Source organism: Artemia franciscana, chromosome 2 (genome assembly GCF_032884065.1).
Source record: "Artemia franciscana chromosome 2, ASM3288406v1, whole genome shotgun sequence".
NCBI classification, from domain to species: Eukaryota; Metazoa; Arthropoda; class Branchiopoda; order Anostraca; family Artemiidae; genus Artemia; species Artemia franciscana.
In genome coordinates this window covers 14,855,467-14,873,401 of record NC_088864.1, presented here as the reverse complement: position 1 = coordinate 14,873,401, position 17,935 = coordinate 14,855,467, and the positions used below count along the sequence as shown (strand labels likewise).

General features: G+C 38.2%; 1 protein-coding gene across 2 annotated transcripts in view; it reads right to left on the bottom strand.

The window, feature by feature from the left end:
* Positions 1–17,298, bottom strand: part of LOC136037693 (headcase protein-like) — a 55,319-nt gene extending 38,021 nt beyond the window's left edge. For both annotated transcript variants that reach the window (XR_010620019.1, XM_065720449.1), the window contains exons 1-2: positions 16,462–17,298; positions 9,429–9,519 (exon numbers count right to left, since the gene is read on the bottom strand). Coding sequence is in view for 1 of the 2 variants with exons in the window: in XM_065720449.1 (XP_065576521.1) it covers positions 9,429–9,519; positions 16,462–17,123 (753 nt within the window). In the remaining variant the exon portion in view is untranslated. The remainder of the gene's footprint in view (positions 1–9,428; positions 9,520–16,461) is intronic.
* Positions 17,299–17,935: the final 637 nt, after the last annotated feature.

Sequence of the window (17,935 nt, the reverse complement as noted above, 5' to 3'; positions counted from 1 at the left end):
AACTGGGCCTAAGCTAATTTTCTTTGGAAGGGCAAACACCGGTTATTATCTTATTTGCAAATACACATTCTCGAGTGTGTACCATATAACACGGAAGTACCGTCCAGACTACTAATGTAATATTTTTCCTTACGTCTGGTACGTATGTCAGAGGGTCAAGTTCTTATTGCGTAAATCTTAATGGAAAGTATTTTTCCATTGAGGAGGAAGAGTAGCCCAGATACTGGGAGACAGATCATGCCTTAATTGCCTCCCCACATACACAACTGTAAGGTTTAACCTTATTACATATAAAAAATATTCAAAACTTCCAGGATCAGTGGGGGAAGGGGTCCAGAGGACTATCTCTAGATGGTGTTATACTTTAAAGTTTATTTTGAGCCGGAATTTTAGCATATTTGCAACCTTTATTCAGATAATCTTACGAGGCCTTGTTTTGATTTTGGGGTTCTCAGATTTTCGGCGGAAGAAAGCGTTCAAAGCTGTGTTGGCCTCATTAAGCTTATGCTGTGATAAGTTATAGTAGCAGTAGCAGTTTCATACTACACTATGGTCTACCATAGTCATTAAAGGTATTCTAGGCTTAGAAGTTGAAAATCTCTTAAGAGCTAAGCACCATTTCGTCTTGTTATAACTATTTTCCGAGAACAATTTCTAAGCATTTCCAACTTTTATTTACAGCTCTACTTTATACATACATCAGGGGTGCCTTAATAGCTTTTAGCAAATAAAACTGAATGGGGGAGATCTCTTGCCAAAGATCCTTTAGAAAATTGCAAATGACGTTGATAGCCGGATTAACATTCAGGATAGAATCCGTAGTTTATTGAAATCCAGCCATGGGGTTTCCCTTTGTATTGATCCCTTAACAGGGATATTAACAAGTGATACCTCTACTCAGGATATTTCCCCTAAGATGAAAAGCTTGTTTTTTATTTTATGTCCGTTATAAAAAAGACATTCGTATAAAAAAACCTATTTTGATTCTGAAAATTTTGGCAACATTCCACCATTTATGTTGCACTGAAATATTTTGAATGATTTACGTCAAAGGGGATCCTATCTAAATTGACCATATTTCGAATCATCTCTGTCATTGACTCATCCAACAATCATTACTTACTAAATAACTTTGAAATAAAGCACAAATATTTTAAATTTTTAAAGAAGTTATAGCCGTGGCAAGAATTACGGTAAGAGATTAATTGTTACCTTCTTCAGAATGCTAATCGTATAACATAAAAATTATTAAGATTGGAAAAAAAATAAACATTTTCACAAAAAAAAATTATGGTACTTCTGTGTTATCCAGAACACAATCAAGAAGCGAAGTTAGGCTAATCATAATAAAATATACTAAAATATGATGAAATATAATACTTTAGTAACAAAATTATGGAAACTACAACAAAGAATTATGGAAACCGGGCCGCCCAGAACGCATTATATTTAATACCTAACCTAAACAGCTCTATATATTAAATAGGTAATTAAAAATACCTCCATCGTAGTTTATTTCACGAAAGATATAGCTAATTATAACAGAACGCGAGAGAAAAGCCGGTTTTACTCAAACCAAACAAAGCAAACTTCTCGAGCATGTTCTGGATTATACAAAAGTAGCAAAATTGTTATGAAAAAAAAACAAGTTTGTTTTAACTGAAAGTAAGGAACGACATTAAAACTTAAAACGAACAGAAATTACTCCATATATGAAAGGGGCTGTTCCCTCCTCAACGTCCCGTTACGTAGCGCTAAAGTTTGACTCTCTCTCAAAACTACTTTTTAAAACAGTGAAAAACTTAGGCGTAAAGAGCGGGAGGTTGAGGAGGGAACAGCCCCTTTCATATACGGATTAATTTCTGTTTGTTTTAAGCCTAATGTCGCTCCTTACTTTCAGTTAAAAAACTTGGTTTTTTTTATTTAATTTCTGAACGTTTTTGAATTAATGCATGTTTTGATTTTGGATCAAAACATGGCCACTCGGCCGTCCTGGCCGAGTGGGTTGGTGCGCAGGATTCGGGATCCTTCGTCTGAGAGGACGCGGGTTCGAATCCCGTTGTACCCAATTCTTCAGTTTGGGACGGGGGTCAGTGGCGTGACTCTGTAAGCTTAGCCAGAGTCGACCCAGCTCTAAATGGGTACCCGGAGATATCTGGGGAAGGTAAACAGGAAGGGTGTGCGAAAGCACAGGATGGCTGGCCCCCAACCCCCCATTGCACTTCCTGGCTGAAGGGCCAAGAAACGGAGATCAGCACCGCCGGTACGGACTGTAAAGTCTAATGCCGGACCCTTTCCCTTTACCTTTTTTTTATTTTGGCTCTCCGCACATGAATACTTAGAACGAAATTTGCCTCTTTTTTTCTTTTTTTTTTGGCTAAATGGCTTTTCTTAGTTTGGATCAGACGATTTTGAGAAAAAAGGAATGGGGGAGGAGGTTCAGTTGCCCTTCAATCTTTTGGTTACTTAAAAAGGCAACTGGAACTTTTAATTTTTTACGAACGTTTTTATTAATTAAAAATATACATAACTTCCGAACTAACTTTCGTAACGAACTTCTATATTCGTATATTTTTATTAGGTATATGAGGAGGTTCGCCCCCTCTTTAATACCTTGCTCTTTACACTAAAGCTTAAATTTTGTCCCGATTCTTTAAGAACGACCCCTGAATCAGAAAGGCCGTAGAATAAATAGTTTAAATTAATAAAAATGCTTTAGCGTAAAGAGCAGGTATTTAGGAACGGAAATAATTTCCGTTCGTTTTGTTTTAATGCTGCTCCTTACTTTCAGTTGAAAAACTTTTTCATATTTATCTTTTCATTGTTTTTGATTTAAATCATATTATAAAATCCTGCACCCCCTTTATGGATATTTTCTCCTCCCATGACAAATTCCACCATGGAAAGATCCTCCCACGTAACCCCCTCCCCTCAATCCCCTCTCTATCCAAGAAAAAATAACCCTGAAAACTTCTGTACACTTCCCAATAATCATTACTATATGTAAACACTGGTTAAAGTTTGTAACTTGTAGCCCCTCCCCTGGGGACTGTGAGGTAGTCAGTCGTACCCAAAGATATAGTTATTACATTTTTCGACTATGCTGAACAAAATGAATATCTCAGAATTTTGACCCGTTGACTTTGGGAAAAAATGAGCGTGGGAGGGGGTCTAGCTGCCCTCCAGTTTTTTGGTCACTTAAAAAGGGCACTAGAACTTTTAATTTCCGTTAGAATGAGCCCCCTCGCAACATTCTAGGACCACTGGGTCGATACAATCACCCCTGGGGAAAAGAAAGAAAAAAAAGCAAATAAACACGCACCCGTGATCGGTCTTCTGGCAAAAAATACGAAATTCCACATTTTTGTAGATAGGAGTTTGAAAATTCTACAGTAGGGTTCTCTGGTACGCTGAATGTGATGGTGTTAACATTACATGACTTTTAGGGGGTGTTTCCCCCTATTTTCCAAAATGAGGCAAACATTCTCAGGCTCGCAACTTTTGATAAGTAAGACTAAATATGATGAAACTTATATATTTTAAATCAGCATAAAAATTCGATTCTTTTGAAGTATCTATTAGTACCAAAATCCCATTTTTTTTTAAAATTTGGTTTACTATTGAGCCGGATCGCTCCTTACTACAGTTCGTTACCACGAACTATTTGAAAAGCTAATTCTTTTTGCTGTATAAACACAAAAAAATTTTAAAGTAATTTGACAAGGTCTATACTAAATATGACAGATTTGGTTGGCGCGCTAGTGTGAGAATTCTTTGTCCAAGGGGCACGGGTTCAATCCCAGTTGTTACCAGTAACTCTCAATGGGTAACAGAAGAAATCTAGGGAAGGTAAGCAGGAAGGGTGTGTGAAAGCACAGGATGATTCCCCCCCCATTGCACTTCCTTGATGAAGGGCCATGAAACGGAGACCAGCACCGCTGGTTTGGACCTTAAGGGTCTAGTGCTGTCCTACTTACTTACTTACTTACTATATTAAATATCACAACCTATTCCATTACCTAGGGGAGGCTAAACTCAAAACGGAAATATAATTATCACTAAAAAAACATACCTGCACAAACGGAGTCGGGCAGGGCAGAATCTTTGAGATCCGTCCAAATGTTTCCCAAGACTGAAACCTGGTTTTTCAACCTAAGACGCTCCTAAAATCGCTTCTAATTAGTCACTCCTAAATGAGCATCTTATGGAAATTACCCCTTTCCCCCTAAGTATTAGGCCAGTATGCACCTGCTAGCGGTGAAATGTTTAAAGTATTAGATTCCTAACTTAATTGACTTCTTTCGCTCAGAAATGGTATTTTTAATAACAACCTTCACGATTTGAAACCTAATTTGAAAACTATTCATTTTAAAATTCATACAGAGCGTCGCAAACGCAGCATATATAGACACCAGTTGCGAAAACATTTTCAGAAGCAAAAAATAGCTATCGTCGCGACATTAATTGGCGCTGCGCCAAACCAGACACTCGATTTTAATTTTTGAATTAAAATCGAATAGTTGTAGGCATTAAGTCATGACTAATTGTAGAAAAAGCCAAGACAGATAGTCCAATGGAGTAAGAGGCAATTCTGGCATTAACCCTTCTTATTAGGATTGTATAAAAATGATGTTTCAGAAATTTCTGTTTTCAATCCCGGAATAAAGCCAAGATCTTTCCGCGCTGATTGCTGTGGGAGCACCGGAGGTTAACGCATAGTCTAATGATGTGTATTGAAATCCTTCTATGGATAAGATACAACTCCGCGCGACCTCATATATGCTGTGGTAGCAACGTTCATATTGTCATTGATATGAACTGTACTATAATATAGCTCATGCATGGGTCATTCAAAACTGAGACCAACAAATTAATCGGCTAAAATGCCCCAATATTACGATACAATTTTCAGCATGACAATGCTGAATATCAAAACAACTTTAGACTTCAGGAAGACACAAAGCCGTTCCTAGGATTGGTGGCATCTGGGAAAAAATGAATAATAGCCCTCCCCCCTTCCCGTCTCAAATATAAACAAAAAGCCCGATTCACAGTTATAAATTGATCAAAGTTGGCGATTCACCAGCGACGGTGCCCGCAAGCCGCCGTGCCCAGAAGCCACGGTACCCTCGGCAATCACCACAGTTGCCCTCCCCCTCGGAATGGCTCTTGGAAGATGTCCAACTTTTTATATTCTGTTGGTCTGACATTTTTTCCGACAAGAGCCCCAGCCCTTATTAGCAACGTAATTTTAGGCTAAAACAGCACCAAAGCATTTGACTCAGTTCTGACTATTTATGCTTCAGTTGGTCAGAAGGTTTTACAATCTTAGACAATAATAATAAATAACATGGCATTGGTCTTTACAGTCTCTACCGGCGGTGCTGACCCTTCCGTTTCATAACCCCTCAGCCAGGGAGTTCAATGGGGATTAGGGGCGAGCCATCCTCTAAATTCACACTCTCCCTTCCTGTTTACCTTTTAGTTGCTATCCAACTCTAAATGTGCGTTCTAAGAAACCAATTTGACAAGTCAGTTCTAAAAGTCCAGATGAAAAAATTCTAGAAATCGTTTTATAGCAAATCACAAATGCGTTAAAATCAGTGCCAGCATTTTTTTTTTTTTTTTTTCACTGATGCTTTTACCGGCTTGGTCAAATTGGTTTCAAACTATTACATATATTATGGCTATCATGCCTGAATTATCACATGAATTAGACATTTTCATACTCTTGACATAACTGCCGAAAATAATTTCTGAGCTGTTCTTAAAGGGATGATCATACGGGCAATTTATTTTTAATCACACTTTAATCCTCTCAACATTATCCTGCACATCGTCCTATTAAGAACGGCTTTTGCCAATTATCTCAGAAGTTCGAAAATGTAAGATGCGGCCTCAAGTGTGGTAGCAGCGAAATTGCTTAAATGTCAACTCATCTAATAGCAGAACTACCGAATCAGCTGACTATCATATAACACAATTCCTTTTAAACAGGAACGATCTTAGGAAGAAATGGGTCATTAACACTTCTAATCAGAGCTCGAGAAGAAACAAGTCAATTACACTTCTCATCGGAGTTTGGAAGATGGACAACCATTAATACGATCCCAAAGACATAATTTCAAAGAATTTTTAAATTCAGATCCAATCCATAGAGTCCGAGTCTTCTTCAAGTTTCACTCTGACTCTTCAAGTTTTGAAGGTTTGCCATGGACTTCAACTCTTGAATTTTATACGCCAATATAAATATCGTATTTTCTAGCGTTACTTTTTAGCCAGCAAAATATTTTCTATTCGGTCAGGGGTGGGGGTAGATCGTCAGGGCAGCCAGATTTTTGCTTTCGAGAACTGCCAATCCAAAGTAAATTAACTTCGGCACCCAAGGACGTAAATTCTTAGAATTTTCGAATTCAGCTCCTATCCATGGAATCTTTAAGTTTTCTTGACGTTTCACTTCGATTCATCAAATTTTGGAGGTTTGTTACGGGCTTCAACTACTGAATTTTAGACGCCAGTCGAAATGTCCAATTTTCTTAGTGTTACTTTTTATCCCTCTGTATCTAAATATTTTCTACAATATTTTTCGGTCAGGGAGGGGGGTAAATCGACACTCAGAGCCAGATTTTTGTTTTCGCCAACACCTAATCAAAAGTATACAAACTTATGCACCCAACTCCAGACTGATTTTTAACAACTCTCGTCCCTTTACCAGTAAATTATAACCAAACCCGTCCTGGCCGAGTGGGTCGGTGCGCTGGATTCGGGATCCCTTGTCTAAGAGGACACGGGTTCGAATCCCATTGTACCCAATTCTTCAGTTTGAGACGGGGGTCAGTGGCATGACTCTGTAAGCTTGGCCAGAGTCGACCCAGCTCTAAATGGGTACCTGGAGAAATCTGGGGAAGGTAAACAGGAAGGGTGTGCGAAAGCACAGGATGGCTGGCCCCCAACCCCCCATTGCACTTCCTGGCTGAAGGGCCAAGAAACGGAGATCAGCACCGCCGGTACGGACTGTAAAGTCTAATGCCGTATCCTTTACCTACCTTTTTTTTTACCTAACCCGTTACCATAACCCTGCTTCTGATTATGAAGCCACATAACCCAGAACTTTATAAGAAAATAACCAAATCTTGGTGGGTGGGGGCAAAAAAACTCAAGCTTATTGTTTTTACGAATCCTCAACAGTTCCTATGGAAGTTTACAATACTCCTATCCGTGCAGGCAGGCACAAGCACCCAAGATCTCATGATTTTACGGGTTTGCCATCAATTGTTTTAATATTTATTTATTCGCCTGTTTCTTTACTGTTTGACGAATTCCTCCTCCCCACAGAAAAGAAATTAATGTGTACGTGCCAGTGCTCACGCACTTCTCTCCTTTGAGACAAGTTCCCAAACGTCGCAATATCCAGAAAATATTCTAAATTAAAAGTTATTTGAAAAAAAAACAGCTAATAACCTCAAAAAGAAATAAAAATCGTTTCTCTTTCATTAGCAGAATATATGGATTAGGACGTTCAACCCTTGCGAAAGTGAAGTGCCTCGAGAATGGAACATTTCCAAGTTTCTATTTCACTTGAGCGCGGGTTAGTGACCAAAATCAACTAAACGCCAAAAGCTATTAGTAACAACGTTCTTTTGTGAGCATTCTTTAAATACATTCTACCGAAAAAAATTGTGCAAACATATTTTATCAACATTATTGACATTTGTGAGAAAAGTACACTCAATGAGTTTCGAGTAAAACAAAACAAATAAAACTTTGAAAGCAATTATCGAAAAGGCACCTTTGGGCACAATTCATAACACAAAATTAAACATCGGATTTTTGAGGAGCTTTTTCTTTTAACTATACTTATACTCTCCATTAATATCAATACAGCCAGAAAACCTCAACTAATATGAATAAAACGAAATATGTGTCTCTTTCCTCAAATCAACTGATCATTGTATTCAAGATTGCAAGAAGGGACCTTTTGGCCAGTGCCCACCATAGCTTTTCAGGTACACGCAGTTTTTCCTACATTTTACTCATACAAAATCTACCCACTTTTGGCACTCTACTCACCCCCCCCCCCCACCCTAAAAGCACAAAAATTATTGTGAAAGTGCCAGAAACCGAGAGCAGAGTTAAATGTAGGTATAGTTAGCTTCCACAACTAAACACAGATGTCTGGTCTGGCGCTTTTTAGGCATGGAAGCCTAGTCACATAATGTATGTAAATCACACTTTGAAGCACAAATAGTAAAAAAACGTGACGAAAGAAGCTTCATAGTTGGCAGGATTCGTAATCCCAGACACAGAATTCTAGATTCCAGAACTGGGTACTTGGATGTAGTTTCTTCAAGCCATGCAGCGAATTTTAAACAAGTTCAGGAGGTGCCAAAAACAGACTGTTGATCAAGCGCGTATCTGAGAATAGCAGTCTAGCCATAAGCAGTGACCTTTGAAAGCTATGACTTAGACTTCTCTTGTCCCTCAAGCAGAGGCGGTTTTAGGGTAGGGACAGAGGGGGCACATACCCCAGGCGTAGAAATTTAGGGGCACAAAATTTCAAATAAATAATTTAATCGTTATAATCGTTTTGTAATTTTCGAAATTGTATTTTAATCAAGATAAGTAAAGGCTACTGTTAAAGCCGTACTGACTAGTGGTTGGCGCACTGGTTTGAGAATTCTTTGTCCAAGGGGCACGGATTCGATCCCTATCGTAGTCAGTTATTTAATTTGGGACGGGATCAGTGGCGTGACTCTGTAAACTCAACCAGAGTTGAACCAGCTCTAAATGGGTACCTGGAGAAATCTGGGGAAGGTAAACAGGAAGTGTTTGCGAAAGCATAGAATGGCTGGCCCCCAGCCCTTCATTGCACTTCCTGGCTGAAGGACCACGAAACGGAGATCAGCACTGCTGGTTTGGACCTTGAGGGTATATTGCAGTCATTCTTACTTACTTAAAGGGCACTGTTGATAAATGAAAATAATTAACACATATCCTACTTATAGGCTATGTCAACGGAGGAGGGTCTAAAATGACAAAATGTGCATATTTAGGCCCAAATTCATCTAAAGGACATTTAAATTATTACCCCTGCGTAGGCACGAGTCCCACGGTGGAAAATCCCTTTTCTAGAAACTTCAATGAGAAGATAGCAACTGCTTAAGGGGGATTGCCTCCTAAATTATCTTTTGTAACCAGGCTGCTGGCAAGGTACAAAGGATATAACAGCCTTGCATGCTTTATGGACTATTGTTGGAAGTACATGAACTTTAAGACACGCCTAATAATACCGACGAAAAAAAAACAAATAAAAGTAAATGCCAACTTTCTCCGCCGCCGGTTTTCACTTCGTTCATTCACCTTTAGAAGAGAAAAAAAAAACCGAACGAAAATTAAACGATGCCCGTTTATTTTTCTTTTTAACATACCTTAATATGGTAACTATTAATTTTGTGTTTAGGTAGGACGTTGAATGAACTAAAATCAGGCCGACGTACAAACAAGCCACCGGATAGATTCCTGAAAGAGAAAGAAAGAAAAATTAATACAAATTCCCTAAAAATACCGAAAACCAAATGTTTGCGAATTAAGAAATAAATTGTGACAGAAAATGTATGGAAAGGTTACATCTGACATGTACTGGTGAATCGATTAGGAGGAAGGAAAGGGGTAATTACTACCTTTACATTTTGGATACCCTTAAATTTTGAAAATAACATTTTTGGGTGTTCTTATTTAAAGAAAAAAATTGGAAAAAAAACCTTGTACACCCCCCTAGGTTTTCATGAATTGCCCCCCTGGACATGTGTGCAGGGACACCTTTAGACCCAACTCAATTTGGGATCCAAAATAGCATTTTATACAAGGCCGTATCCAGGAATAGGGATTTGAACTCCCCACCCTAGGGTGTTTGTCCAACTTGTAAAAACGTTACAAAAATGAATAAAACAAACTGCTGATACATCTTTTTTGTAAACCCCTCCCCAAAGAAGAAAAGGCTGTTCGTAGGCCTACCCCACCCCACCCCCGAAAAAATCCTGGATATGGCCGTGATTTTATAGTTTCTCTATGTTTTGACGAAACACCAACCTCCTAAATCAATTCCACCAGGTTTACCTGTAGAGGAAGTTATAACTAGATTTTTTTCATGGAAAGGTCTTTGGTGTCAAAAGAGCATTTTAGCCCACTTTTTTTAACATCAATGTAAAAATATATGAGGCCGCTCTTATATTTCCCTATACCCTTCACCCTTGTACAGGTGTGCATCAATATTTCAACGATTCTTCAAAAAAAGGGAAAGGAATATGGGTTAAATTGAACTATCTGTCGTCTTAGCCCACCACCTCCCCTCTAAAGAACAAATCTAAAAGCATATTTGAGTGCAAGAATACCTCGAGATGATTCATGGTCCCACAAAAAAAAAAAAAAAAAAGACAGAGTAAATTTGCTCGGAAAACCTACTATGAAAATAAAAGAGTTCCTGAAGGGTGCAAATACAGATAGAATAATAAGAGGTGATCAGCTGTAATGAGATAATTCTGGCTCAAAGCCATTCATTCAAATTACTGATTATAAGATTCTTTACATGCAGGCACATTACAAGACTACCTTTTATTCGGCCTTGAAGCCGAATATGCGTACATGATGGTTGCAGCAGTAGCTACTAGGTTGCAGCAGTAGCTGCAATCTAGTAAAGAGCGAACCACAGCCAATAGTAACCAAAACTTGGAACACACGTTTTTTAAAAACTGCCCAGTGAAAAAAATTGCCATCTTCGGAATGGTAACTATTGTTTCGGTTAATCTTAAAAGTAAAAGTTTATTGCGAAAAGAAACTTACAGTGATTTCAAAAGATACCGAATTAAAAGTGAACCATTGGAATTAGCGTGTTCGACACCCTATCGTAGGACAATTACAGTCATCCACCTTGAACACTAAGGAAAATCACTTTTTTGCATGGGTACTTATACACCGGTGTTTTTTTTTTTTTTTTTTTTTTTTTTTTTTTTTTTTTTTTTTTTTTTTTTTTTTTTTTTTTTTTTTTTCACTGTGCCTAGCGAATGACCAGAACATCAGAGATGTTTAATGACTCATTTGAACGAAAATCAATTTCCTGGTGCCTTTTTTAAGTGACCAAAAAGATTGGAGGGCAACTAGCCCCCCTCACTAAAGGCCCTTCCCCTCAAGCTATCTAATCAAAATTTTGAGACATTATTTTGTTCAAAATAGTTCAAAGGTCAACTATCTATGGTTTTGGTGATGATATGACCATCCTTAGTCCCTGGGGAAAGGGCTGAACGCTGTATCGGTATCGGACGTATCAATATCACGCGTATCGGCATGAGCGAATTGTTATTGGGCATTTTGGTTTCGCAGGTATATTAGAAAATTTTGTGATAGCTCATATTGAAGATATTGCTTTACTTCCCTCGGAAAAACTTCGTTTTTTTTTTAATTGATTTGAAGTAGAGGGGTCTCCGACGGAAGACAGTCAGTGAGACATTATCACAGACAAATTGTCGACACAGCCACGAAACAAGGGTTCAAAGGGTGTTTATCGTATATGTCGGCAATTTATCACATCCGGTTCTGTCTCCGTTGCCTCAAGAGTATGAACCTGGCCTCAAAAAGTTCCACTAGTGCTAACTCTGGTGTGTGCAACTCCTACTGATGGACCTGAATTGATCGAGTGGGGGAGTCTCTTTCCTTCACTAGCTTTTGTATCATTAACTTATGTACTGAGTTAAGAAAGCAGGAAAACTATCTTTTTGAAAATATTGATGTATTGAAGAAACAATTTGAGGGAAGGAGTTTTCGGAAAAATTTCAAGTTACACAATAAACTATCTGAAGGGGATCAGAATACCATACGACAATGCAACCATTAAGTACAACGTATGCTCGAACTATGTTCGTATCGAATACATAGGATTTGCAACTGGACCCAGTTCTGCCAGTTTTAAGGGGAATAAAAACTACGTAAAAGTTCTTTTTGAGTTTAGTATAAAGGAAAATATTTTGCGTTCAAAAATCACTGATTTTGCGGACAAGGGGGGGGGGAGTCGAACTGAAAAGTTCGACGAGGGTCCACGTTTAAAGGTATAAAACCCTCGCAGGTACAACGTTGCAGACAGAAAAAGTTCGTGATTCGACTGTAACAAAAACACCTCCGCTAAGGTATCTTAGTAGTAATATCGTTGGCAAATACGAGGGGTCACCCACTTTCTACCACCTGGTATACATTTCGGAGTACAACATATGCCGCATAGTTCCGCCCGCACAGCACACTTTCACCACGCTTGACATGCACCATTTGATGGATACGGTTTCTGTAAGTCGGCAACCTTCAGTTAAATGCTAGATTTGCACAGATGATAGACGTAAATGCATTACAAAAATTTGGGGGAACGGCTGAATACGATGGACCCGATAGTTTTGGCCTTTTGAGCAAGTACAGACAAGATAATGAGTTTATTTCAGGACAAGGCAGGCGTACGTTGGGTTTCAAGACCAAACTTACAGTTATTCACTATGCTTCTGTACTTTTTACACAGTTCACTTTTTGTTGTTATAGCAAATATATCCCCGCTCCCCGCCAATGTAGACCCATCGTAGGTGCTTGTCTATTTGACTTAGGGCTATAAATACTTGGTAGAAATAGCTGGTTGATAGGTAGGAGTGTGTTTTTGGCCTTTTAGAAAGTTAAAAACGTTCTATGAACGCCAGAATTCGCTCAAAACCTGCCAACGGAATGCTGTCACTGGGAATAATATATTTGAAAATGAATTAAACATTCAACGATGCACTCGTCGTTTTGATTAAAAAGATAATACAGATAGAAGTATAATTACAAGTAATGGTGCTAATTTTTGGCACTGTCGCACACATAGCTAGCAAGGTTGGGTTTCCCTCCCTGGTCCATGGAAAATGGCAGACAGTATGCACTTTCGAGTATTTTACGGCTAAAGGGTACATAAGACATTTTCAACATTTGACACCGAATACCCACTGAGTCAAAATTGAGGGTATTATCGTGAAGTCTTTCCAGTTGAAGTTACCTGATATCAAATGGCATATTGAAAAGAAGCGGGGAGGAGTTAACTCGGGATCGACTCGAAAAGGTCCCCTCCATCGTTGTGAAATAAACAGCATATCCCATCCTTTAAAAACATATTTTTATCCTTCCCCTAATGAATGTTAATTACGTACATCCGCGCCATAAACACTCCTAAACGTGGCTTCCCACTTACCAAGTGACAGGCTATTAGTTTACAGTTTATTTATTCAGCTATAACACAAAAATCCATATGCATAATTGAAATTAGGTAGTTTCAATTCAATTAAGTGGATATATAATTTGTGAATTTACTGTGTTTACATTAGCAAGGAGTATATGTTGCCTACTTGCTATTTCACCCTTCAAAATATTGAAATTATAGTTCAACCATGACAACCTGTCCCAATTCAAATCATCTAAAATTCAGAATAGAAATATTCCGGAAATCCTGCATAATAATTATTTTCTCAAGAGACCAAACCTCAAAACCCCCATATACCACCCTTATGTCTAACATTGAAATACAAACTAATTAACCCATATACCAATTCAGCCTTTTAAAATGTTTTAAGTCAAATGAATCATCAAACGAATCCTTTAAGGGATTTTCCGGGACTTTCCCGCTTGTAAGACTGTAAAGCAAGTTTGCAAAATTTGGCCGATTATTGAAACTTTGACGTCAGTCTGCTATCCAGGCGATATCGATTAATATTATTTTGTTTTGGAACTTGGCCAGTGTATCACTATTAGTATTTTGAACACTTGGAAATCTTCAATACTCCTTTTTATTGTAAAATGGAATACAGAAACAGGACCCTTTGGTGATAAACGGGGATTACAATTTCGTGGGAACCTTGAAGGGCTTACAATATAAATGCTATTACCAGTGGCACCAATCACAGGAGACGGTATTCGCCCCCAAAAATTTTAGACATACCATTTTGAATTTTCGCAGAAAAAAAAATTGGTTTCCCCTAGACTTCAAAAATACATTTTCTTGTAACTTCATCACAGGCATTGATGAGAAATTCTTGTCTCCCCCTAATTTATCATATTTTGGTGCCCCTGGCTATGACCGCTGCCGTTTTTTTGACGGTGTCGAGATTTCCGGTTATGTATTTCTTTTTCTCGTGTACACACGTGCAGGCCTAAAAGCAGTATTTTTTTTGCACAGCCAACCTTTCTTTAGGGATGTAAGGCTAACTTCAAGAATAGCCAAATTGGGTGAATTTTATTGAAGACGTAAACGATAATAGCAAAATCGTTATAAACTGGAGATTTGAAGGAGACAGGAGCAAAAAATATTTCCCAAACGAACGTATATACGCCATAACTTGACATGGGTGCCAAGTTTCCGATTTTTCAGGGATGTGGGTCACAGCTTAGGGTATAATCAGTTTTAAAAATTATTACAATTGAATCTCAGTGGTCATACTATAAACCGTAGTAATTTTTTAGAAGGGGGAGGAGTCAGTCTTGACACATAAGCCTCTGCTCAGTTGGACTGAGCTGAGCCCTAATTACCCCACAACTGTGTAGCAGGGTGCTATTAGATAGCTTTTAAAATTATGCATATTAAAAAAACTACAAACTTTCGAGTTATATTGGGAGTTGAGATTACCTAGGCACAGGACTGCCGCTCCTAGTGTGATTTATCACTATTTCAAGTGATTTTTTATGTTGACTAAGCTAAAAAAAACGACACTAAATCAGCACAATTCGTGAAAATCGCTAAATTAGCAAAAATCAAATAGCAAAAAAAGAAGTGATTTTTTCTCACCAGATGGCAATTCTACTATAGGCAGCATATTGGAAGCAGACAAGCTCTCTCTTAAAGTTATGGCTTTTCTTTTGAATGGCAGCACAGCTGAAAGGTCTAGGGAGGTGGATGAGCAACAATAACTCCTTCTATCAGTGTGTACGTGACTGCTATCACATAGTCAGTGTAAATTCATGGTTTTACAGCTATTGACAAATATAAATGCTTATTGCAAAATCTGTTACAATGCAAATGTTACATAGTTCACAAAGAGATCCTGAATATTTCTCAGGATGGGCATTTTACAGTATCAGCATAATTTATGATTTGGCAAAGAATGAAACGCAAAGTCTAGAAGTAATAGCTAATATAGGTTTATCAAATTTTTAAGGGTAGCATGCATCTTTAATATATGAGCCTGTTTTTTTGGCATGGTTCATATTTGACAAAATAAAAAACAATTTTTTCGGTTGACAACAATCGTTGAACAATTAACTAGAATTTTACCGAAAAATCTAATGGCATCCTACTGGCCTACTCTTGCTTTATTATGCATATAGGGGAAATTCTGCTTTAAGGCATCAATTGGGGTGGGGGGAGGGCCTGATTCACTAAATTTTAATTTGCACATCTTTAAAACCTTATAAACTGGGATTGAACAAAGTTGTGAAATTCTAGTTTAGTGACTTTTGGCTATCCCGGAAAGGGGTTAGGTTTAGAAAATGAAACTTTCGGGGATGGGTCTACAGACTAAAGTATATCCCGGGAAGGTATTTTAAAGTACCCACCTCCACTCCTTCTCCCTCTAGAGGGCCCTGAAATTAACCTACATGACAGGTCTATAACCTATTGAAATTTTGACAAAACAATATTTTACCTTAATTTTCAGTTACCAGTTGCTTTTTCTGTCTTTAGTTCTGAAAATACAATTCCTGTTATTTGAGTAGAATTCTGAGCTATATCAATGTTTTTTTTTCAAAATTTACGAAATGTATTTGCACATCTTTAAAACCTTATAAATTGGGATTGAGCAAAGTTGATAAGCTGAAAACAATTTGTTGTACTTCATTCAAGCAGAAGATCTATTTTGCAAGGTTTCACTTTTATAAAACACGTATTTTTATGGAGGTAGGTACTTCAAAATACCTTCCCGTGACATACTTTAGCCTTTAGACCCATCCCTGAAAGTTTCGTTTTCCTAACCTAACCCCTTTCCGAGATAGCCAAAAGTCACTAAACAGAATTTTACCTTCCTGTCCCCTAAGCTATCCCATTCAACACTATTTCCAAATACAATGGTCACTATCGTGATAGTCGTCCCCCCCCCCCTAATGTTGAAAAAAACCCTGGAATTACGATGAATAATTTTTCTGCAGGGTGCATTAGCCTATATAGCATGAATATTGTTATTATAATGTTTTCTTTTGAAGCTGTATATGTGGGCTATGGTTTTATCTGGGCCCATTAGGGGGTGGGGCAATTGTCGAGGTGCCATTAAATTTGCAAAGTATTAAATGTGGAATCGTATTGCATCTCATCATTCTTTATTATTACAGCTTTCCCTTCTCTGGAGTAATCAATAATACAGAATTACTATTTACCTACGCTTAATTAGGCCCGTATAAAAAACAAGAGATCAGTTTTACCGGCTTTTCTCGATTCCACCAAAATCTGATTTCCCTTTTGATGGTCGTCTGAAGGAAGTGGTAAAGGAATTGTTTGGAGATGTCGAATCCAGATTAGGGGAGTCTCCAGACCCTGAGGAAGCACTCGACCCAGTTGAACCCGTCGATGATAAACTATTTGCTCTATTTCTTACTGCTGCCAAAATTTCGTTCTTTTTCGCCATTGACGGTGGTGCGACTGCAGCTTTCTGTTGCTTCTTCTTCTTTTTCGCAGCATCATCGGATTTAGGAGGATTCCAATTTAAATCTTTGCGAATATGACCTCTACTACATTGGCAACCACAGGCTTTATAGGCCAGGTCGTATCCTTTTTTGGTCCAAAGATTTTGCAACCGCTGCTTTTCTGACCAAGAACGCGCTCTACCGCACGATTTCAAAAACGTTAAAACGCTGGCTTCCCATGACATAAAACAGTCATTATGCATATACTGCCCAAAGTCACATTGTTCATTATTGCAAATAACTTTCACAGTGTTTTCTAAATCGTCTAAAGAAATGGTATCGCCCCCCTGTACAATATTATGAAGGCATCCACTAGGTACACAACATCTGGTAATCAAGTCCTCTTCCAAATGTCTTACTAAATGAGGCATAACTATATTCTCGTTCTTACGATTCACCATACTAAAAAATAACTAAGCTAGTTAATAGTTATCTCTTATCTTTCACTACCCGTGATAATGAAAACATAGATGTGTAGCAGATTTCACAAAAATCCGATTTTAATCGTATCTGATTAAACTCTTCTACCATCACGTTATACCCAGATCGATATATTTCAAAGTCTTGCTTTAAACTGATCTTTTTTCCCGAAAGTCGGGAGAAATCATTCAAGGGGGAGGAGCTAATTCGCCAGCGCCTCTTTAGAATAGAATAGTAAAAAAAGCCACGCTGGATTTACTGCGTAGTTGCGCCGTGACTGGAGAAACCGGCTTCTTTTGCCGCCATTTTTGATTTTAATTTTTGGCGGGACAAGAGTTTATGGGAAAATATATTTCTGAAGCTGTTAAAGGAAGTTTAGAATTGCGTCGTAGAACCGGAAAGACTGGAAAGCTACTAGACATGAAAAGGAGAGGCCTAAAAACTAAAAGAGGGAATTCTTAGGCTAAATGTTCTAATTCTTTGAAGGAGCCCCTGAAGATAAATTTGGAGGGGAGAATATCGCCTAGCTCCTCTTTGTTTAAAAGAATGTATTTAGAATAAGCGTAAGACGTGCATGATGGTGGAGGGATATCCCCTTGTTAGAACTTCGGAAGTATCTTTAGCGTGTCCTACGATATTCATATGCTTACCAGCAATACTTTGGAAGGGTGGGGCACGCCCTCTCCCCGGAGAACACATTTGTCCGGTAACCCTCGCCATTAAAAAGCTTCAGATCATGACCTTAAAAATAGTTTTCAAGCATTTATGACCCCCTTTCCCCCAAAAAGAATGC